At 39.9% G+C, this 24,187-nt stretch overlaps 2 protein-coding genes across 2 annotated transcripts in view; both read right to left on the bottom strand.

The window, feature by feature from the left end:
- gnav1 (guanine nucleotide binding protein (G protein) alpha v1) overlaps positions 1–12,036 on the bottom strand; it is a 34,092-nt gene extending 22,056 nt beyond the window's left edge. The window contains exons 1-4 of the mRNA XM_077605385.1: positions 11,561–12,036; positions 10,477–10,568; positions 3,392–3,484; positions 2,871–3,031 (exon numbers count right to left, since the gene is read on the bottom strand). Coding sequence (XP_077461511.1) covers positions 2,871–3,031; positions 3,392–3,484; positions 10,477–10,568; positions 11,561–11,690 — 476 coding nt within the window. The 5' untranslated portion in view covers positions 11,691–12,036. The remainder of the gene's footprint in view (positions 1–2,870; positions 3,032–3,391; positions 3,485–10,476; positions 10,569–11,560) is intronic.
- A 3,790-nt stretch (positions 12,037–15,826) lies between these two features.
- Positions 15,827–24,008, bottom strand: pcyt2 (phosphate cytidylyltransferase 2, ethanolamine). Its single transcript, XM_077605706.1, has 12 exons — positions 23,709–24,008; positions 22,351–22,439; positions 21,917–22,078; positions 21,694–21,845; positions 21,083–21,124; positions 20,842–20,980; positions 19,172–19,254; positions 18,986–19,063; positions 18,673–18,738; positions 17,754–17,819; positions 17,247–17,335; positions 15,827–17,163 (listed from the first exon to the last, which is right to left on the bottom strand). The coding sequence occupies exons 1-12, from the start codon at positions 23,834–23,836 to the stop codon at positions 17,064–17,066; spliced, it is 1,194 nt and encodes a 397-aa protein (XP_077461832.1). The 5' UTR covers positions 23,837–24,008; the 3' UTR covers positions 15,827–17,063.
- Positions 24,009–24,187: the final 179 nt, after the last annotated feature.

The following is a 24,187-nucleotide window of genomic DNA, read 5'->3' as shown; positions in this document are numbered from 1 at the left end:
ATCGAGCAGCAGGACCCAAATATTGAACGTTGCACAAAGTTTGCAAATCAATTGAATGATGCCATACAGTGCTACTGCATCATTTATGATGAAAAAAAGAAGAAAACTGTGCAATCGTCATTAGGTCGCTTCTTTTGGCCAGTTTCTAATACATAAATCTATCTCTCTCTCTACAGTACTGTACATATTCTCTCCATTTTATTAAATGTTTTTTTTTCAGTACAAACCAATGCGTGTTACTTATACAAGCCTTAAACATACAAATGCACTTATATAAACCTTCAATATACTTATATAGGCCTTAAACATAAATTATAATACAAAATATAGCACTAAATCAACTTACAAACAAATTCAACTTATGAACAATCGCTCGGAACCAATTGCGTTCGTAAGTTGAGGAGTGTCTGTATGTCAAGTATCAAAAATGATTATTTTATATAACAGAAATAAATCTTATTTAAATAAGTATCTGTACTCGTACAGAGTGAGAGTGTACATGCCATAGCTGGTGGCTCTCAATGGGGGACCAGTGGCCTGTCGATGTAAATAACTGTAGAGCAACAGTCTCTCAATGGGTGGAGAATGAGACCAGACGGCCTCCCCCAGCTCTGACGTTTCTACATCGTCTTCTCTACAGTTGCCTTTCCTTTTTAGTTCTCATCATGCTATATTTTTACTGCCGGACCAGTTAGAAGTCTTAAATGTGATGCAAATATTTATAAAGTACATATAACATACAACGTCCTCAATCAAGATTGCCCCCACCCCCCTAGCTAAGGTGTGTTGTTTAGCATCATATAAAAACCACCTTATTTTAAATAATATAGGACCACAACGAGGGATGAAAAGTGTAAAAATGTATTGGTTTGAAGTCAAATTCAAAATGTTAATTGAATTTTGAAACTCAAATTTCACCGTTCTGATTCATCTTATATTTGCTTTGCTTTGTACTTTGTGCTTTTTGCTTTGTTGTTCTGTGGCCTTTGCGTCTGTATTGTCTAACTTGTAACCATGTGTAACTCTGCCTTTCCTGTATCTGCATTCTCACCCACTTGCTACTGAAACAATGAAATTTGCCGAATAAAGTTATCCAATCCAATCCAATCAATGATTCATTCAAATTAAGAAATACAAGACCAAACTAGATCATTGAAATCCAATGATTCAGGTTTAGAAATTTAAATTCAGCTTGAGTTGCCACATTTCATACATTAGCTAACCAATATCTAACATAAGTATATTACATTTTTGTTACATATAAAGGTACAGTGGTACCTCGAGATACGAGCTTAATCCGTTCCGGGACTGAGCTCGTATGACAAGATTCTCGTAACTCGAGGTAAAGTTTCCCATTGAAATGAATGGGAAACAAATTAATTCGTTCCAACTCTGAAAAAAACACCGAAAACAGGATATTGGATTGAAAAAAATGTTTTATTTCTTATAATTCGCCATATATTGACAAAGTAATAAATAATGAGTGGTTTAATAGAAATAAAGTGTTTAATCTAACTAAAATTGGTCGGATTTCGCCGAGGGGAGAGGGGCACAAAAGGGGCGGGGGGCTTCGTTTTTTTTTTTCTTCCACACAACGCACTCGTAAACAGAACAAACACTCCACCCTCACGTTCGCTATCGATGGGCTGTTTGCTGTCGTACTATTCCCTTCAAAATATTCCGAAAATGATGCACACAAATGTCCTCACAATCGGAGAACGCACGACCACTTGCCAACGAGCAGCAGTCTTATCAGCGATCGCACCGCTGCTCATGGGAGCTTCGGGGGCGCTGGCTAGCGGCTCCTTTTAGCTTGTAGCATCTGTGTTCGCATTCCCTCGAACGGCGCCTATGATAGAGTTGCTACCGGGGATGCTGTTGCAAGCCAGTGCCCCCGATGTTCTTATGAGCAGCCAACGAGAAGTAATATAATACTCCTCGTATTAGATAAAAATAACAGGAAATGCAGCAGCTGAGCTGTGCACGAGTATACTTCATTACCAAGAAAGCCCTCTTTTCCCCGCGCATGCGCGTTGTGCGTTTCCTGGTCTGAATAACTCATCCGGTGCTCGTAAATATTGTTATACACGAAAGATATGCAAAAAACAATGCGATGGCCACCTGGCTTGGTCGCATCACGAAATGTTGACCGCATCACGGGCGAATTATTCGATCGAAATTTCCCCCGTAAGACGAGCATTTTGTATGATGAGCGGTCGTATGACGAGGTACCACTGTAGTTTTGTTTTCTTTGCAGGAGTTAGTAAATGATTTGACAAAGACACTATGTTATTGTTTGATTAAAAGTTAATCACTATTATGTTGAACTTTAACAGCGAAAAATTCCCATTATTTGCAGTGTTTCAATTCCATTTTGAATATTCATTGTCTTAATTCTATGACTTCATTTTTTCTCTTGTGATAAAGGCATCCAAATAGAGAGAAAAAGGTTGCCGACACCGGGTGTAGACTGACCCGCTTCACTATTACAATTTGCCGGAATTGCAGAGAAGTGGGGCAGTGACCTGTTAGACTCAACAGATGATGAGGTGCAGTTAAAAAAGATCACTGCGCATGACACTCATTTTGAAATTACTGTCACCCACCAGCCTGGAATGGACCAAAATTGATGGGTGCATCATAACATTTCAGTCAAGGACAGCCATTTTTAGGATTGCTCATCCTCAGCATATAACTGCGCCCTGCTGGGTGTGATTCTAGTATTTGTTTATCATTACTCTGTAAGTTTAATACTCAGTGGCAGTAAACACATGGACGAGTAGCAGTCATAAAGTCCAACTAATTAGACCCCTGCATCTTTTTAGCACAGTGTGTGTGTGTTCGTGTTTGCATGCTATGAGAGCACTTACTACAGAGCTGAGTCATTGAGCTCATACTCGTATCCCCGGGCCACCGCAGCTCTCACCCCCTGGTCAGCCCACAAACAGGAAAGGGCGTGGCTCAGGAAAGGAAAAAAGACCTGATCTTCATCAAAAGAGCGACCACACGACAGCACTGAATGAGCGTGCACCTGTAAGAAAAAAAAAAACTAAATTGCTGTGACTGCTTTCGAGACATACGATTAACATAAATCTGACAGAAGAACAAATTAGTGTCAATTACCAGAGGGAACACTCTAATCATCCCATTTCCCAACAGGTTATGATCAGAGGGTGGAAAGTGTGAATTCTATTACTTTCAATCAAATTAAACATCAAAATGTAATTCTCGACGAGGTTAAGTCGTGTACAGTTTTATGCAGAATGGAAAGAGTAGAGAGTCACAGTGGTGAGATGCTGCACTTTGGTGTTTATCTGCTGTAATTACAAGTGATGGAAATAAATCATATGCAGGACAAGTCAACGAAAATACAATGGAAATGGTGTAAAACCTTGTTTCTGCTGTTAGCCAAGTTGATGCGGAGAATGCCCATGCCATGAAGAACAAACTTCATGGAGGTCAGGAGGTTATCCAAGACTGCGGGCTGAAACATCAACAAACGCTTTTATAAAAAGTATTCCAAACATGATGAAAACCTAAGAGCAGTGTTAATATTTCATTTCAATTAGACAATTATTAAATGTTCTACTTTTTCAGTGTGACAATGACTTCTTAAGTGATGGTGTGCAAGTAGCCTTTGCATAATGACAGTATTATATTATTTGAATTGTAGTTATTAGTTGTAAACGCACCTATTATTTTCTCCTCTCCCTCAACAGTCTACAGTATTGCACTGGCGCCGCCGTGTGGAATTTTGGTGCTATTTAACCATTTTTGACCAACTCAAACTAAAAATGTAATAATCATTAATAAATCAATAATTAACTATATGTGCACCGTTGATTCTCAAGAAGTCATTTTTCTAAACAAAATTATTATGAAGATCTCATCTCATTTTCTGAACCGCTTTATCCTCACTAAGGTCACAGGGGGTGCTGGAGCCTATCCCAGCTGACTTCGGGCCAGAGGCAGAGGACACCCTGAATTGGTGGCCAGCCAATCACAGAGCACAAGGAAACAAAACACCATTCACCCTCACACTCACACCTAGGGGCAATTTAGAGTGTCCAATCAGCCTACCATGCATGTCTTTGGAATGTGGGAGGAAACCGGAGCACCCGGAGAAAACCCACACTGGCCCGGGGAGAACATGCAAACTCCACACAAGTGGAGCGACCTAATATAAACATGGTGAACCAATTTTTATTTTATTTTTTAAAGGCAGGGGGAGTTTAAAACATTAAAGGACACGTTTAATATACAGCTTTTGTGCTAAAAGACATGACAATTTATCAAATGTTGTGTAAATTAGTGTGGAAACTGATGAAAGTAAAAGGGCCATGTACAATATGACTTTACTAAGCATTTTTAAATTTACTTTAGCACAAAGAGGCTCCTAAGAAGTTTTTTTTTAAAGTGAATGTGTGTGTGCACCCCCACCTGACCTGTCAGTCTACTGCCAGCTAACAATGAGCTTTGCATTCCATTACGATTCTATCACAGTCTGATGGTTTCCCACTTTAGTGTCCACATGGGGAATTGTTACTGTCTCAACAAAACACGCACCTAGAGCAGCACCACTTCAGGTTTGAATATTTTACGAGAACTTTGTTTACAACACCTGCAGTGTGTGAAGCCTCTCTTATGTAGTAAACCGCACACTCGAAGCGAGAAAGCACTACGACTATGGCTGATGCTATATAAAAATGTAATCAAAATATTACAAAATTGAGTTAAAAGTGAGGCACAACATGCAAATTCCAGTTGGCATGCACTCATACACCAGAGAAAAGTGAACTTTGACATCAGCATGGGGAAAAATGTTTAGATTTTAAATCTTTAACATATTTTATTTCCAGATAAACATCAGTCGGAAATTTGTTGGCAGCGTCAGAGGATTCCTTGGATGCGATCTTGTCCTTTTTTTTCTGTCGGCCTCTGTCCACGTTTCTCATTTAATCGAAAAATCTAAAGCTCTACTGCTTTAGCTGTGAAACTGCGCTGACCTTACTTTTAAGTTCACAAAAGGCACATGGACAAAAGAATACAATTTCTGCATGAAAAATGATTTTTAATTGGTTATGTTTTGACATCATCCATCTTCCATAAATCTCAAGGCTTGCGGGGATTGCTGGAGCATATCGCAGCAGACTTTGGGTTAAAGACAAACTACACCCTAGACTGGTCACCAATCCGCTATAGGGCACACAGAGAGACAGACAACTATTCACACGCCCAATCATACCACCACCAAGCTGGAATTGATCCCCCACTTGTCTGCACCTAAGTGAGGCGAGTGAACCCCTACACCACATGTGTGAAAGTGGCGGCCCGGGGCCAAATCTGGCCCGCCACATCATTTTGTGGCCCGGGAAAGTAAATCATGAGTGCCGACTTTCTGTTTTAGGATCAAATTAAAATGAAGAGTATAGATGTATATTACATTTCCTAATCCCCCTTTTAAATCGATAATTGTAATTTTTTAATCAATTTTTTCTGTGTTTTTAGTTCAAAAATCATTTTGTAAAATCTAAAAATATATTTTAAAAAAAAGCTACAATAAACATTGTTTTAGATCTATAAAAAATTTAATATTCAGGGCTTTTAATTAAGTTCTTTTAATCCATTTATTTAAAAAAAATCTAAATATTATATCTAAAATGGTCCGGCCCACGTGAAATCAAATTGACGTTAAAGCGGCCCGCGAACCAACCCGAGTCTGACACCCCTGCCCTACACCATCCAGTGGCCTATAAACACGAATAAATTGTAATTCTCTTACTCAAACAGTGTAGTGAAAATGTATTTTCCCCCCTTCTTAATTCTGTTGTTGTTTTTGTGTATTTAGTTTCACACACAAGAATTTCAGTTCATCAAACCATTTTCAATATCACACAGAAACAAATCAAGAAAAAAAACTGCAGCTTTAAAAGAAAATGTTGTAATTAAACCGACTGAAATAATCCAAACCTATCTTGCCCTATTTGAAAAAGTAATTGTTATGACTACCAAGCATGCACAGCGAGGACAGAACCCAGGATGCGAGAGCAGGACAAAAAGGTGGTGAAAGTGCTGCTGCACAACTCAGGATTTTAATGAAAAATAGTTAGCCAAAAAACTGGGACAAAAGTTACCAAAATAACAACCAGGGAAGGTGCACGCCGAACGATGAGGCAGCGGAACTCACAAAAAACACGAAACGGAAGACAATTGGCAATACAGACGCTCCCCTACTTACGAACATTCAACTTACGAACAACGGTACATACGAACATGTCTGCAAATTGCGTTTAAGTCCAAAAATGTTCGCAAGTCCAATTTTGTATTTCGCGTCTTTTTCGGAGTAGTACTTCTTTCCGCCGCTAATACCGCCGCCTGGCGCTGTAAGAGCTCAGCTCACCCAGCATCTACCTTCTTCGTTGCAATGCGGAAGTGCGTGAATGTATCTCCAGTGTGCAAAGAACCTTTTTCATTTGTATCATTAAATATCTCATGCATCCAATATTGAATATGGTTGGTAAAAAGCTAAAGGCTTCTATTGAGGGAGTTGCAAGGAAGAGGCAAGCCATTTCATTTGAAACGAGTGGCAATAATAACGAAGCTTGATGCGCGTCAGAAAGTGGTGAGCGTTGCACATTCAGTACCATTTATAAACAGAAAGATCGAGCAGCAGGACCCAAATATTGAACGTTGCACAAAGTTTGCAAATCAATTGAATGATGCCATACAGTGCTACTGCATCATTTATGATGAAAAAAAGAAGAAAACTGTGCAATCGTCATTAGGTCGCTTCATTTGGCCAGTTTCTAATACATAAATCTATCTCTCTCTCTACAGTACTGTACATATTCTCTCCATTTTATTAAATGTTTTTTTTTTCAGTACAAACCAATGCGTGTTACTTATACAAGCCTTAAACATACAAATGCACTTATATAAACCTTCAATATACTTATATAGGCCTTAAACATAAATTATAATACAAAATATAGCACTAAATCAACTTACAAACAAATTCAACTTATGAACAATCGCTCGGAACCAATTGCGTTCGTAAGTTGAGGAGTGTCTGTACTCCCACACCCTACCACAAAAGACTCACGTTTGAACACACAGATGGGGGCTAATCACAATATACACGCAGCTGGTTATGAGAGGAAAGGGAAGCCAGGAGGGACACAAGAGGCGAAAAACACACAATAACCCAGCCAGGGAAACCACACACACACGCACACCTCCACCAAAACCCTGACAAAACGCGACATTGTCACCTTGAAACTAATAGCAGTTGTGCCATCTATGAAATCAAAAATTTAGCATTTGCAATAATTGGTGATGAGTGTTTCACATTGCTGCAGAACAAATTTAGCCCACCCTTTGCAAAATTGTTTCAACTATGCCCTATTTTCCTCTAGCATTAACGGCCCTTGTTCCATTAATCACAGCCAGTTGTCCTTGTCTATGACCACCAGACTGCCATCACTTGTCATCGTGTTCTTTTGTGCCATTTTTACACTTGGTAGAATGGGATGCACGCCATTCAAAACATTCAATTTTTTACTCATCTGTCCACAAGATGCTTATTTACAAATGGGAGACAACTCAATGTTCTTTTTTTCCAAAGCAATCCATTTCACCTGGGAATTTTCCCATGTAGTTTCGCTCACACTTCAAATCCAGTATCAAAGCAAATACTTTTTCTTAACCCAGTATTAACATATTTTGCATAAACAAAAAGGAGAAAGACCATGACGCCTCAGGTACATCGCTCAGTAGTCAACTGAAGCTCTCTTTTTTTTACCACCAAACCTCTATAAAAATCTATGTAGCAAGTAAAAAGACACCTGGACTTGTGTTTGTGTGTGTGTGACTCCATGTGTCCATGTGGAATTTCATCAATGTCAACAGCTATTGAACAACAGTAATCTCTGAATCCATCCGGGCACCCAGACATTGTTCTTGTCTAGTTTGGAATTTGGTGAGGCGTTATTAACAAACAACAATAACATCGATGTTTTTTAAGTGATTATGTTGTCCAATTTGCATTACAAAGCTTCCTACCTAATTTCTTAGCTTCACATTCACCAATGAAAAGTAGAAATAGAATTAGTTGTTGCAATGCTTAAAAGTTAAAAGCAAGGATAGGGGAAAAAAAGGTTTACACTCAAATCAACTTGTTTACACAATACTGTATGTACTGGAATCTTAGTCCATAAAAACAAAACACTGCTGCCTCTGGCAATGGATTAAGAAAGAATTAGATGTGACTCACCCCCCCTTTTCCGGACTAGTAGACATTTAATTTTGCTAATATAACAAACAAGTTGAGATTCAGACATAAAGGAGGAGTCTGTTATAGCGTGTAGGTGCCCACTTTGAAGCACTTTAAGGTGAAAAACTATTTTCTTGTGGTGCACCAAGCAAACATTTAGAGAGAGGGAGGCGATATGTGTGCAAAAAGCAGGGTTTGTAGGGGGTTGGTAGAAGTTACGGAAGTGCACATTTGGCGTGAGGTGTCCATTTTACAACAGAAAATAGAAATGGTTTCACACCAGTGCAAAACACAGCTGACAACAAAAGGTTATTGCAACATCAGTGCAAGCGTGTACTTGTAGACTATTAATAAAAAATAAATGCAGTCTCTTCAATTGAAATCGTACATCTGCATCATCTAATAAGAATCAGTACAATAGCGCTACACCCTTAGTATGATACGACTCACTTTTAATTCGAACTGTTTTCCATCAAGCTGTCTAACCATTTTTATAAATTATTATAGTTATGTTGGATGTGCTGGAGCCTATCCCAACTAGGTTTGTGATCCTTTTTTAACCACCAGGATGGTGTTGGGAAAAAAACCTACAGGAGAAACCAATAGTCACAACAACAATAAAATATTGTGGCGATTAACCAAAATAAAGGAAGGACCTCCCATTGTGAGCCATTGGAATGCGTAACTGCAACGACGACGATCATTGGCAGGCTACCAATCATCTGGTGCCCATAGTTGGCTGTGATCGGCTCCAGCACCCACTGTAACCCTTGTGAGGATAAGCGGTACAGAAAATGAATGGATGAATGAAAAATTTGAAATATATCCTTTTAGATGACCCACGTGTATTCCAATTGGCATCTTGCGATTGTTTATATTCCGCTTCATTTCATTGTCATTTGTTTCATGTTCTTGATACATCTTGTTTTTATTCAATCTTGACAATGGTGCGATAGCAAAATACGGCGAGCCTCAAAAGCAGAATCAATCTCATTCATATGCATGTATTAATGAAAAGAATGTGCTCTAGCACAAACAACTGAGCCTTTGTGCTAGAATGTTAAAAAAAATTATCAAGGAAAAACAACAAACAAACAAACTGGCTGGCTGTTAAGATTTGTAACACTGATGTTACATTATCTAACCTTTCTGACAGATGAAAAATCTCCTTAAAAACGGATCCATGCATTCAATTTTAGTAGAATCAATTATTGCAATGGGGTGTTTACAGGTCTTAAAAAACGATTCAGCATCTAATTCATAATTCTGCTGCCAAAGTCCTTACAAATACAAAGAAACAGGACCAAATTACACTGGTGACCATAAATCACTACAATAGCCAACTATGATGGTCTACAAAATGCTTAATGGCCTTGGACCATAATCCATGCTCGATTTCTTAGATCCCTACAAAGCAAGCAGAACCCTTAGGCCACCTAGAACTGGTTTGTTGTGTGTTCCTAGAACAAAAACCCAGCAAGATGAAACAGCATTAAATTATTCCACGCCTCATCTCTATCACAAATGATCTAAAGGTAGGTGCTCAGAAAATTACCTTCTTTCAATCAATGAAAGTTAATGTAAATGTGGTCAATTAATCTTCCCTATCTGCCTCCTTTGGACCAATTTAGACTCTTACAGAGTGGAAAGATACAGTGAAATGCAGATAGGAAATGACTCGTGGGACAGGGGATGGATAAAATACTGCAGGGGGAGTGGGGGGTCAAAGGAAAGATATGTGGGTAAAGATAAGAGTAAATGGGAAATAGAATGAAGCTAGTAATTGTTTCCATTCTTCCCAAACCAGTGACAGTGCAAGGCATAGAAAATAGGACAAATAACGAAAGTGCTGATGTAGACACTTTATAAAGCTCAGAACGCTATTACACATGCGGTCAGAAGTTTAAGATACCATTCAGTGGGATGAGAAAATGTCCCAAAACCTTTGACCTTTAGTGTATATTTCAACCTAGGAAATTAGGGCAACTGTGAAAAAAATATATCACAGTCCGTCACATCACGTTAGTCAAGCGAATGTAAAATACTGTGTCTAGAATGCATGAATAATAATGGCATATATCCAGAATAAGGTCGCATTCTGAATTTCATTATTTTAATGATAATAAACCAAAGTTAAAAGCACAATAGAGAAGTTATTATTATGTCTGATGTGTGTTCTTGTGTTTTTTTAGCGTGTTTCTGACCTTGAAGCTGCTGAGTTCTTGTTTGGTGAATCCATTGCTGTGGATGATTTTCATTTGTTTAACCAAAGTGCTTTTCCCACTTTCTGCAGCACCTGGAGAACATTGCAAGATGTTGAGTAATGTACGGATGATGGATTATTGTTCTGTCCGATTATTTCGTCATTCCAGATTTTACTGATAGCTAGTTTTGGCAGGTACATCATCAAAGACGTGGAAAAGGCTGTACCGTCTTTTGTATTTGCCAAAACAAAATCAGTCGCCTCTCCCAGTCAAAACTTGTTTTACCATTCTTTGGGGCGGTGACTAGTGATTTTATGCCAAATATAGTCACTTGTTCCATAAAAGGTCAAAGGTCTTAAGGGTCAACTTCTGAATAGCTGACCGCTGTCTATCAAATGGTTAACTGCCATTGACATTAATAGAAGCACAGTCCGTTTGAATTGATTTGAATTCTCATCCCATTTTCTGAATCACTTCATCCTCATTAGGGTCACGGGGGCCCACTCCAGGCCAGAGGCTGGGGACACCCTTAATGGGTGGCCAGCCAATCGCAGGGCACAAGGAGACGGACAACCATTTATGCTCACACTCATACCAAGGGGCAATTTGAAGTGTCCAATCACCCTACCCTGCATGATTTGGGAATGTAGGAGGAAACCGCAAGACCCGGAGAAAACCTACACAAGCCCAGGGGAAACATGCAAACTCCCCACAGGTGGACCGACCTGGACTTGAACCCAGGACCCCGGAGCTGTAAGGCCGACGCACTAACCTCCTTCACTGCCTTTGAAGTGAATTGAATGTTTTTACTGTCATTATACAAGTATGAGATTTAAAGCTTTCTCCACATAGTGCACAAAAAACAAACAAACAAATGAATAATCAAGAAATAAGTAGTCACAACATAAGTAGGGATGTGCACAAATAGTAACAAGAAACAAACTGATAAATAATAAATAATCAACCTATAAATGAGTAGTCAACATAATAGTGCTTTATGATTATTTTCCCAGCAAAAGCAGAATAGTTTTAAGAATTTTTGTCAAAGTGCACAAGCATGACGTGAAAAGTTAGTGTATCTCACCTAGAAGGAGAATTTTAACCATATTCATCTCCCTCTTTGCGCCTTCGTACAGGTCTCGGTCTATCTTGGCACTACGTGTCCTCGCCTTCTTCTCCTCCTCTGTAACATCGGTACCGAGACAAAGTCCCATCCCGTGCACACATTTCCTCCTGCCGGAGCCGGACTCGAAAGTAGTCCTGTTTCTGACCGAGTTCAAACCAAGCGAGTTCCTTCACGCAGCATTGCTCACAACTCCTCGTGCTCGGCGTGAAGAAAAAGCTGCGCTTAGCGTCTGCAAAACATCCCTCTCCAAAGTTTTGCTTATGGGCCAAACCGGAGCAAACTGGTTTTCCGCATCGCTTCGGGGTATGTTATGTCGTGAACGGGGCTTGTTGCGTTTGTTTGGACTACGGGAGTGACCGAGTTGTAAACTCCAAAGCTTCAAAATGCTGTCCTTTCCTCCCATTCCAGATGGAAATGCTTTGGAGTTCGTGGGAAGTGACGTCAAAATTCAGCCAATCAGAATGAAGACATTGTATTTACATCAGGATTAAAGTTAGTAGTACTATTGATCTTGTTCTCTTCTGGATGTCAAAGGTAGACTGCTACAAAGGAAAAGAAACGAAAAGGATCAGGATAAGATGTATTAACAACCTGTTTTTACAGGGAACCCCGAGTGACTTTGGCGTATTAGTATAGTAATGTTAAGGTTACTTGGTATCAGTGGCGGGCGGTGCATTTTCTGGTAGCGCCTTCAACGTATCAATCCAACCCTCAAAAACTATTTTATGGCTATAAAACCTCTACTGCAGCTACAGCTGCGACACATAAAAAATAATCAATAAATTAATGCACAAAAATGGGGTAAAATCCACTTCCTAGCAGCATGTCATGATTAAATACAAATACTGGAGCTTTTCAGACATTAAAACCAGGCCAGGGGGTGATTTTCCCGGGAAAAGACAGCGATGAACGTCAATGGCGTACGGGCAAACATTGCCCGAAAATGGGGTAAAATCCAGCCGAAAACAGCATTTATTGATTCAATACAAATACTGGAGCTTTTTAGACATCAGAACCAAGCCCGGAGTATCATTTCCCCGGTAAAAAGACAGCGATGAACGTCGATACGTCCATACGTGAAATGACAAAAAATGCACTAAAATTAGGTAAAATCCACTTCCTAGCATCATTTATTGATTGAATACAAATACTGGAGCTTTTGAGACATTACAACCAAGCCAGGGGGTGATTTTTCCCGGGAAAAGACAGCGATGGACGTCAATGGTGAAACGCCAAAAATTAAACTGGGGTAAAATCCACTTCCTAGCAGCATTTTGTGATTAAATACAAACACTGGAGCTTAAATACAAACACTGGAGCTTTTCAGATATCAGAACTTGGCCCACAATTGAAATATTATTTAGGAATATAGCCATATTTGTAATTTTATTCACCAAAAATCCTTTTTACACAATATCCATCCTCCTTTCTTTCTTCCTTCTTTCCTATCGCCATCGAAGCTAATGGTGAAAGTCGAGCCTGTCCTGTCATATTTCCGGCATAGTCCGTTTTGAAAATAGCATTAAATCAACACAACAATATACTATTTGCTTGTGGAGCTAAGTTAGCGCGCTGAAAGTGCCCCACACACCATTTTCCCGGCTGTAACAGGCTTGCTAGCTTCGGAGTTGACTGGAAAATAGCTTTGTGAGCAAACAGAATCAATTTGTTTTTGCTTCTGCTTCTGTCGGCCATGTGGGTGGAGTTTGTGATCTCTGGCTGGTTTGGCCCGCCTACTAGCCAATCATAGTTTGTGAAAGCAATGACATGACCCAGCCAGCAAAATGCTAACGCCTATGAAAAATCATTGTGGGGTTGCCAACTCGAAATCTGATTGGTTAAAAGCAACAGTCTAGTTTAATGCAGCAGAGCCCGCAAGAACTGATTGTGAAGGCTTTGAGGCAGGTCTGATCTGGCAACAAATAATGGCTGAAATGTGATTGGTTAAATGCTTCAATGTGAAAACACACATCTGGAAGCAGTGCAACCAGGGGGAAAAGCAATGAAAGGAAGCTAACAGACCATTTGGAATAATAAGTATTGATGGACAAAATATAATATGATTCAGATATTTCTTAGGCCAGCAGAGAAGGCCTTGAAGGCCCTGACGGCCCGCCACTGCTTGGTATATATGATAGGACCACTTTGAACATACATTAAAAAGATGGATCAGCAACCTTCCTACTCTTCAAAGTAGGAGTGTCCCGGACACATATTTTTGCCTTTGAATCCAAGTCAACCAATTTGGAGGGTGTTCTGATACCGATTCCCAATCCGATCAATCGGATATTGATTAAGAAATGTAAAAAAAAACCTCATTTTCTGAACCGTTTTATCCTCACAAGGGTGGCAGGGGTGCTAGAGCCTATTCCAGCTGACTTTGGGCCAGAGGCAAGGGACATCACACTCATTCTCATACCTAATGGCAATTTAGTGTACAGTCAGCCTACTTATGTATGTATTTGGAATATGGGCGGAAACTGGAGCACCCAGAGAAAACCCACACAGGTCCTGGAGAACATGCAAACTCCACACAGGTGGAACGACCTGGAATTAAATCCAGGTCCCCCACTGTGAGGCCAACACGCTAACCACTCAGCCGCCAGGCAGCCCTCATTGTTACAGTCGGGGATGGTGGACCCCAAAGCAGGCGAGAGCTGCGTGTCTGGTCTTTTCGAATCTTTATTAGAATCGTCCAAGAGACGGGCAAGCACAAGAGGGGATAGCGTAGGCGAGTCGTTAGTCGTAGCAGGAAGGTCGGTAGCCGTGAAGTCCGTCGCGAAGTCCAGAGTGGAGGGTACAAGGTCGAAGGCGAAGTTGTCCGTGGGGCAGAGCGTGGTCGGAATCCTGGGAGCAAACAAGAGGTCGTAGATCAATTAGGCAGGCAAGGAGAAACGCGAGAGGGTACCTAACAGTGAACTGATATGACGATCCAGCGGCTTGGTCATGTTCCTGGTGGCTTTAAATACCCCTCGCTGGCTAATGACTCAACAGGAAGCGCTCGAGTCATTAGGGGCTGGGCCTGTGATTGGATGACAGGCGCACCCAGCCACCAGTCTGGTCTGGGGCCTGACAGTACCTACGGCTGACTGGCGACCATTCTCTTGTGTAGTCTGCCTTTCGCCCAAAGTCGGCTGGGATAGGCTCCAGCAATCCCCGCAATCCTTACGAGGATGCACGGTATGGAAGATGAATGACCACCATGTCACTCTTGGATACATCACTACCCGTCTTCAAAAGGGAGGCAAGTGTTCAACTTGACCCTCATAAAGCTCACAGGTTGGTGAGATAGAAATCAATCATGCCGGTTGTCTCTCCTCAGTCACACGCAGCTGTGAAAATGTTTTGCTAAAATGGAACACTTGAATCGATTTAAAGCACGAAAATAATGTTATTTTTTAAACAATTTTCTCACTTAACTGGACAACTATACGAAGATTAGGACGTTATAATGTAAAGCTGTTTTCTGGAGGATGCCATTCTTGTGACAGAAGCTCTTCCATGGCTCTTTGTGCTTATAATGAGGCTGACTGTTTGCACTTTTATGCATTGGCCTGTACTGGACCGCACCCATCACATTTGGCAGGTTTGGAGCGACTGTGGCCTCATTTCATGCATTCGGTGAGCCGTGATGCATTCTGAGACAACAAAGAGCTCTGTCATGAGGGGGTCGTTATAAAGGAATGGAAATTGATTGGGATTTTAAAGGGCCTGTGAATGACATGGTAGTTCTTTTTTTAATTTTATTTACTTAAAACATCAAATCCTGCAGCCCGGTGGGGTGAGTGGGTAGCATGTCGTTCTCACAGCTCTGGGATCCTGGGTTCAAATCCAGGTCAGTCGACTCGTGTGGCGTTTGGATGTTCTCCCCGGGCCTGCGTAGGTTTTCTCCGGGTACTCCAATTTCCTCCCACATTACAAAGACATGCAAGGTAGGCTGATTGGACACTCGAAATTGCCTCTAGGTATGCGTGTGAGCGTGAATGGTTGTTTGTCTCCTTGTGACCTGCGATTGGCTGTCCACCAATTCAGGGTGTCCCCCGCCTCTGGCCCGAAGTCAGCTGGAATAGGCTCCAGCACCCCCCGCAACCTTAGTGAGGATAAAGCGGTTCAGAAAATGAGATGAGACATCAAATCCCTACCAGTACATGGTCACCAAAATGCACACTGGACAATTCACTCAAGGCAAATGAAGAGGGAACTTAAAAAAAAACAAGACAACTATTTGCAAGATAGCAAGTTTATTATATAATACAATATTATAATTATTTTGAAAACTCTTAAATAATCCCAAAACCTATTTATCTTTACGAATACTCTGTCTAAAAAATGCTCACTAACATTGCTTTGTCATTGCAACATGCAAAGACATTTTTCCTATAGCATATTTCTCTGGGAACGTGGAAAACTAAAGAGCATGTAGTCAACATCTGAATTAGTTTACAGATAACGGTGCCATTTTATAACTTAAGGCAGGGGTGGGGAACAAGTTAGACACAAAGAGCCAAAATTGTAAACTGTGAGAGTCAAAGAGCCAGATGAACAAAATCAAATTTTCCAAATTATTTTTAAAATATAATTTATTATTTGTTTTTAATGGGCCCTGATGAATTTGAGTGTGTTTTAAGAGAGAATGGAAATAAGAGAAACATGAAACCAGGCAAAGAGCCACACTATATACAAATAAGAAGCAAAGAGTCACATACATTTTGGCTGGGAGCCACCTGTGGCCCGAGAGCCGTATGTTCGCCACCCCTGTCTTAAGGAATGAGTCCGTGATGTCATTCCTTTAATCTTGCAGGACACACACACCCCAAAGAGAACACAGACACACAACTTTAGGTAAGTGAATACCATCTGAAGATCCAGTTTAAAAGATAATAGCTAAGACTATTGAAATTGTATACTATTGATATTGCATAAGACTGACAGGAATTTCATCCGCCATCATTCTTAATGTGTTTAAACGAACGATTAGCGCAACAAAAATAAAATCCTTTGTAAAAACTTCGATGCAAGTGACAATAATTTTCCAATAGATTATATCTTTAAGATACTACTTGCAATTTGCATTACATTTTTTTGTTAAAATGAACCATTAGGGCCACAAGTCCTTTTTAAAAAGTAGTAATTTAAAATTCCAATGAAGGTGACACTGAATAATTTTCCAATAAATTACCGCTTTAAGATACTACTTGTGCATTGCAATACATTTTGTGTTAAAATATAGTGCTAAAAACAGCTAAATGTTGTTGTAGAGCATAGCAGAGCATAGAGAGAAACCGCCCAGTAGCATAAAAACACAAACCAGGATCCTGTTCCCAAACAAGTGTCTGTATCCAGCTGGGTGGAATGCAGCTGCAGCTTGTTGAAACACTGTGGTTCTTCATAACCTAGGTCAGCTCACACACGTACCAGAGTCAGCCAATCCCAAACCCGAGAGTCCCAGAATTCCATTTCTCTAGTGAGTTGTTTCCCGCTGCTCTTCTTTCTTTTTCAAAGCCTCAATCACCGCCATCTCCTTGGCTTCTTTCTTCTGGTTCCTGGCTTCAAACTGCAGCCTGTGGAAGTGGGACAGTGACCGTGGCATAGTCAAATAGACAGAGGGAAATGATAAAGACAAGTAAGTCAATTAAAGGAGGACCTGTTTTCAATGATCCTCTTGACGATGTCATCTGTAGTCAGATTGTTTGCACTATCAATGGTCTTAAAGATTCCTCTCCTCTTTGGTTCCTGAGGAAAAATTACACATGGGTACAGTGGTCTGCTACCTTTATCAAACAATTGAACCAACATTGCTTTTTTTTACCAATGGATTTGAATCATAAAATTGGGATAAAACAAATATTTTGAAAGAGCATTATTTAACAATGGTCAATAAATGTTTATGTTTAAAAGAAAATGAACACAGCAAAAAAAGGATCATTTGAAAAGCCAAAAAAATGATGTTTGTGTTAAGTCCCATTTAAATCAGAAGTGTTTCCAAGATAATGTGTTATGAATTTGTATGTATACATTTGAATGAATAAGGCCTTATTTATGAACTTGTACCAGTCTTACAGAGAGATTGCACTGTGAATTGGTATAACTTATTAATAACGAATCACATTTGACGCACTTTGATCCGGCCAAAAAATAAATCTGCACTCACAGCGTAGGGTTCCGATCCATCCTTGTCAGGGAATACTTTAGTCATGCCATGACAAACAATGTCCACCTGCAAAAATATACAATCCACTTAAGAGTAAATGATTGGAAACTGGAACCGCCAACATCCCAATGAAGAAACGGACATTAACTCAAACATTGACTGATTGAAATTACATACAATACATACATACATTCCATATTCGTTATTATAAATATCTAGATCATACTTGGGCATAGGATGATAGTTATTTTTACTTTATTAGATGAAAAAGTGGGGTGAATGTATTTTTTTCATCATAATGGTTAATATAAGTGTAATTTTCTGCCAAAAATAATTTGGGGTGAAAAGGATGAAAAAATTTCATACAAAATTCAGATACGTTATAAATATCAAGATCATTCTTGGCCATAGCATGAGAGTTATTTTTACTTTCTTAGATGGAAAAGTGGGGTGAATATTTTTTTTTTTAACATAATGGTTAATATAAGTGTAATTTTCAGCCAAAATTTATTTGGGATGAAAAGGATGAATTTTTTTTAATACAAAATTCAGATACGTTATAAATATCAAGATCATACTTGGCCATAGTGTAATAGTTATTTTTACTTTATCAGATGAAAAAGTGGGGTGAATGTTTTTTTTTTTTTATCATAATGGTTCATATAAGTGTAATTTTCTGCCAAAAATAATTTGGGGTGAAAAGGATGAACAAAAATCATACAAAATTGAATTACATTAGAAATATCAAGATCATACTTGGCCATAGTATGATAGTTTTGTTTACTTTATTAGATGAAAAAGTGGGGTGAATGTATTTTTTTTATCATAATGGTTAATATAATTTTAATTCTCTGCCAAAAATAATTTGGGGGTGAAAAGGATTAAAAAAATTCATACAAAATTCAGATAAGCCACCCACCTTGAAATGATCCAATAGGTCTTTAGTCACAGCGTAAGGTGCACCAATCACCACTTCTGACACATACTGCGCACAAGATCAGAAAATGGTGTCAGCATCAAGAACTCTTGGTAGGACAGAGTTTAGTTTACTGGTTTTCAACTGGACTGAATACACATGATATGGTAAGACTTGTGCTCATGAAAAGCTGATCGAGTGTAGTTGAAAACAGGGACTAAAATGTTGTGGAAGACACTTGGCCTGCACTCAAATTTCCCCCACTGACAATGGTACCATATTGTTTATATATGTTTGCGCTCATGTGTGCTGTTACCCGACAGGCCAGGACGCTCAGGGTCCTTTCATGGACGTTCATGATTGGATAGTTCTTTCCTTTGTACCGATTGACTTCCTGAAGTACAACAAAGAGCTCTATCAGCAGTTTAAAGGTACTCTCAGAAAAACATTAGTATTTTCCTCTGTCTATAGTAAGGATGTACCAATGCCTCATTTAACATACCTGGTCGAAATGCAGACCGACAATGACATAGGGCTTCTTTGCGAGCTTGTGGACCATCGCCAGAAAGTCAACATGACCAATGTCTGACAGGGGTGAAGGAACCAACAATTCACATTTTTATGAGGGCAAGTGGGGCAGTTACACAATACATCCAGCAGATGGGAATAGATGGCGTTGAATAAAAACATCTGCGGGAGTTCTTGGAATTTCTGCTAAGTGTGATAGACTGTTATAATTCGTATTTACAGAAAGCTCATGACATGGTAATTCATCCAAACTGGACAGCACACTAGTTTCCCCTACAACTTTCTTCTAAAATGTTTAAAGTATATTTTTAATATTCGTGTTGGTGTCGCTTTGATTTGCAAATTTTGATTTATGAACGTCTTGTCTCTCAGATGGCTTCAATAAATATTTCGCTTCTTTGGAGAAGCATTACCAAGCCTTTGGTTGAATGTTCTTCCCTCTTACTGATGCTGACCAATAGCAGACCAGCATCTAATTGACGTACACTGACCGCCATTTTTGAGTATGGAAAGATTTTGGTAGTAAAAAGGGGTACTCGAACGATTCGCCGAAAGACGTTTGGCCGACGGACAGTTCGCCGAACGGACGTTTCGCCGAAACGGGATTCGCGGGCTCGCCCCGCCCCCGGATCGTGTGTGTACATGTTTTTCAACCTCAGCCCGCGGGCCATATACGGCCCGTTACAGATAACATTCATTTAGGAATAACAAGGGCATGTACTGCCCCCGGCTGGACATATTTCTAAATACAAGTACGTACTACAATGTGCTGCCAATTTTTTATTTTATCCTTGCGTTTAAAGTAGTAGCCATTTGGAGATCACACAGAACAGTACGTGAAATACAGAAAATAAAGTAGTAGGAACAGTAAGCACTACTGTAATGAAATTGTAAATCCAGAAATCCTACTCCAGAAAATTTACACCATAATAGAAAACGTTGAGATTAATCTTTGAATTAAGGTTCTCAGCAAATCATTTTGAATATATATTTCCTAAAATAATGGGAAATTATTTAAAATTAAACTAGAAGTAAAAGTGTGTTCCATGGCATTTTCAGGTATTGTTCTCTAATAGGTCACATAAGTCTTCAAGTGTTGTTTTTTCTCAGTGTCAGACATCAATCCCCAGCTTTGATAAATTACATTGCGTGTCCAAATGGCTACTACTTTAAACGCAAGGATAAAATAAAAAATATAAAAAATTGGCAACACATTGTAGTATGTACTTGTATTTAGAAATATATCCAGCGGGGGGCAGTACATGCCCTTGTTATTCCTAAATAAATGTTCTCTGTAACGGGTCATATATGGCCTGCGGGCCGAGGTTGAAAAATATGTACACATGATCCGGGGGCAGGGCGAGCGCGCGAATCCCGTTTCGGCGAAACGTCCGTTCGGCAAACTGTCCGTCGGCCAAACGTCCGTCGGCCAAACGTCTTTCGGCAAATCGTCCGGTCATGGTAAAAAGGGATGAAAAAACGTCATATTCCACTTCACAACATAAAAAAAACAAAAGGGGACAACGTGATATAGGGTTTAATCTAGGACCCAAGTTAAAAATTTGCATTTTTACTCATTGCTATTGTGAAAACCCTAAACAAAACAATATTAATATTTCAGACGATTGGTCTTTGTGAGGATACGGAAGAGGTCAAACGCCCCAGCCACATAAATGATGGTGTCTCCGGGTTGGGGCTCTTTTCCTGAGGCAAATTGGATGATCTTCTGGGACGTCTGTAAGAACTGAGACACTCCAGTCCATGGACTGTGGCCTTTAGGTCCCTTTAACACAATAAGATCATCACCTGTCATTGTGACAAGACCCTATGAAATGCTTTTCTTTATCACCCCAAAAGATGGAGTTAAAGTTTGATATTTACATACCTTCCCAAAATTGTCTGTATGGTGTTGATAATCTGGGTTATCCTGCATACATTTTTGGAGAAGAAAATATGAGGTCTTTAGGTACATCATCATAATTAGGTATACAGTATACCAATCAACTATAATTTCTTCTTTTCAATTTCATGTCAATATCCACGCTTGGAAATGTGATTGATTTCTCAAAACTTGCTTTTAATATTTAATTTGTCATGTTTACGTCACCTGGAAGTTGAGAGATGGGCCTTAGGTAAAGCAGTCGAGATCGAAACCTTCCATTAAATGACTAATCAACTATTTTATATGAAGGACGAACAACGTTACTGGAATCTGCAGTTAAAAATGATTTTTTTATATATATTTCAGCAACACGCTAATTCATATATTTAATTAATTGTTTATTTATTTATGTGTTTACTTATTTATTACCTATTTATGTCTACAATGTCTTTTCCTGTGTCTATATTCTCACTCTCTTGCTACTGTGACAGTGAGATTTCCCGAATACTGGATGAATAAAACTATGTAATCTAAAAAAAAAAGCAGAAAAAAGTCATCATCTGAGATCTATAATCACAGATACATGCTATAGGTTCAAGGCATGATAAACCCACCATGTTGCTATGATGAGATTTGGTCATGAGAAGCATCCGTCCCACCAGGTCTGTGGTGGAGACCCCCTGAGTGCGTTTACATTCCCGATAACGTCCTTCCCTCTTCACTTCGTCATATGTGTCTTTGCCATCCACAGTCAGCGTGATGTCATCTGTTTAAAAAAAAACAGGCCAAAAATCATTGCATGCATCACTGTGGAGGATTCTGCCGACAGGTTTATACCTCCATGCACACAGAAGTCACAGTTGAATTTGTCCAGAGTCTCCAGAGTGGTTACGTAGGGTGCTCCTTCAACAATTTCATCCACCCACTTGATAGCCCGCACCATCTTATAGCGCTCTTCCTGAGTGAAGACTGGTGGGCCCTTGTGCTTAGATATTTCCGCTTTTGATATATCCAAAAACAATAGATACTTATTATTGATATGTTACCCATAACCTAATGCATCATAAACAAACATGTCATTTTGTAAAGGCCTGCACAGTCGAAAAAGAACTTCTTTTTGCTTAACGTTGGCCTTAACAGAAACAGAAATACCCCAACATCACATTCAGTAGAAGCATTGAATTTCAATTGAAATGCTCCACTTTTTTAAGTATGAGTGAATTCATAAAACAACACAGCCAATGTAAACAATCTGTACATTAAATCCTCACCATCTGTATGCACTCCAACAATGAGGTAATCTCCCATTCCTTTAGCTTGCCGCAGTTGATTTGAATGACCATAGTGGACCATATCATAACTAGAAAGTAAGTAAAACAGAAACAGTGTGAACATCTCATCTCATCTTCTGAACCGCTTTATCCTCACTAGGGTCGCAGGGGGTGCTGGAGCCTATCCCAGCTGACTCCGGGCCAGAGGCGGGGGACACCCTGAATTGGTTGCCAGCCAATCGCAGGGCACAAGGAGAGAAAGACAAACAACCATTCGCGCTCATACTCATGCCTTGGGGCAATTTAGAGGGTCCAATCAGCTTACCATCAATGTTTTTGGAATGTGGGAGGAAACCGGAGTACCCGGAGGAAACCCACGCAGGCCCAGGGAGAACATGCAAACTCCAAACAGGTGGATGTGACCTGGATTTGAACCCAGGGCCCTAGAGCTGTGAGGCTGGTGTGCTAACCACTCGTTTCACCGGGCCGCCCCAGTGTGAACACAAGACAGTAAATACTCGCTTGCTGGCCTTTACAATTTGGGAATATACTTGACACAATCACTGATCACTTATCAATTTATTGATTGTTAAGTAACAACTAAGTAACACAAAAAATGAAGGCATTTGCTTTTTTTTATTCAGTGCATTTTATCACAATAGGCATTAAATAAAGCTAAAGCTGGGGGATGAAACAATAAATAACGATAATTATCGTGAAATAATTTTTGTCAATGATAATATTAAAAAGGACGGCGGCCCGGTGTCCATCTGCTTGGAGTATCTGCAGGTACTCCGGTTTCCTCCCACATTCCAAAAACAGCGGAGACAGCTGGGATTGGCTCCAGCACCCCCGCGACCCTAATGAGGATAGAGCGGTTCAGAAAATGAGATGAGATGATATAATATTAAACACTTTCAATAAAAATTCAATCATTTTAAACTGCAATAACACCAACCGACCACCACAGAGAACGGGGCACTAAAATGGGGCGTGTACAGGGCCCAGAATTTGGTAGTACGCTCTTGACTCTCATTAGGACAGATACAGTTGCGACCTCCAACAAGTCATAAAAATAACGGCGTTACGGAACATAAAATTAGCTGACAGAATAAAAACTATTATAATGGGTGTAGTCATTAAGAATTCGTGGAGATCATCTAGTCTAGTCGCACACAGACAGTACAGTATTGCGGACATAGCCAAGCGGCTAGAGTTAGCATTAGCATGCTAACCACGCACTGAATCACCCCAGTCTGCAACTTTAAAATACTAATGGCTACTCCGTCGTCGTGACAACACAGCAATCGCCTTACTGTGACACATTAGAACAATGATAAGGTTGAATGCAGTCTTACCAGCCGTCACACCACAGCCGAACAACTCGTTTCCTTTTCTCCGGGCTGCACTCCGACGCAGCGGGTTTATTATGACGGTCGCCTCCCGCAACTTGTTCCTCCGCGTCGTGGTGGCCGTTTTTTATCATGTTTTTAGTCACGCACCGGGCGACAGTAGTAAGTGGGAAAGGTTGTAATCCGATTACCAATGAGTTTCTTTTCCGGAGATGAAGCAAAGTACACCCGGTCGACTTCGTACCCGGTGCGGCAGTCACTCCCGACGTCTCCGCCAGGTTGAAACACGCCACCAGATCAGCCTATGGGAATGCAGTTCGGTTCCTGTCATCCCATCATAACAATGTCAGGAAGTAAAAATATTTTTGAAAATGTAGTCATTTTTTGGGAGTATGAAATATTACCAAAAACTACTAATTTATGTTTACTACTTTTTATTGTTTATTTATTATTTATCTGTTCGTTCGTTTGTTGTTGTTATTTGT

This window comes from Stigmatopora argus, chromosome 7 (assembly GCF_051989625.1).
Source record: "Stigmatopora argus isolate UIUO_Sarg chromosome 7, RoL_Sarg_1.0, whole genome shotgun sequence".
Lineage (NCBI taxonomy): Eukaryota > Metazoa > Chordata > Actinopteri > Syngnathiformes > Syngnathidae > Stigmatopora > Stigmatopora argus.
The sequence above is the reverse complement of the archived record's forward strand: the minus strand, read 5'-3'. Positions and strand labels throughout refer to the sequence as shown.

What these genes read in the sequence shown, in the direction of transcription:
- pcyt2 (XM_077605706.1), bottom strand. Translation starts at nt 23,836, where the DNA reads ATGATAAAAAACGGCCACCACGACGCGGAGGAACAAGTTGCGGGAGGC. An exon ending in ATGGATCGGAACCCTACGCT is followed by an intron (nt 17,336 to 17,753) that starts GTGAGTGCAGAT and finishes ATTTTTCCTCAG; the next exon opens with GAACCAAAGAGGAGAGGAAT. An exon ending in AAGAGGATCATTGAAAACAG is followed by an intron (nt 17,164 to 17,246) that starts GTCCTCCTTTAA and finishes CCACTTCCACAG; the next exon opens with GCTGCAGTTTGAAGCCAGGA.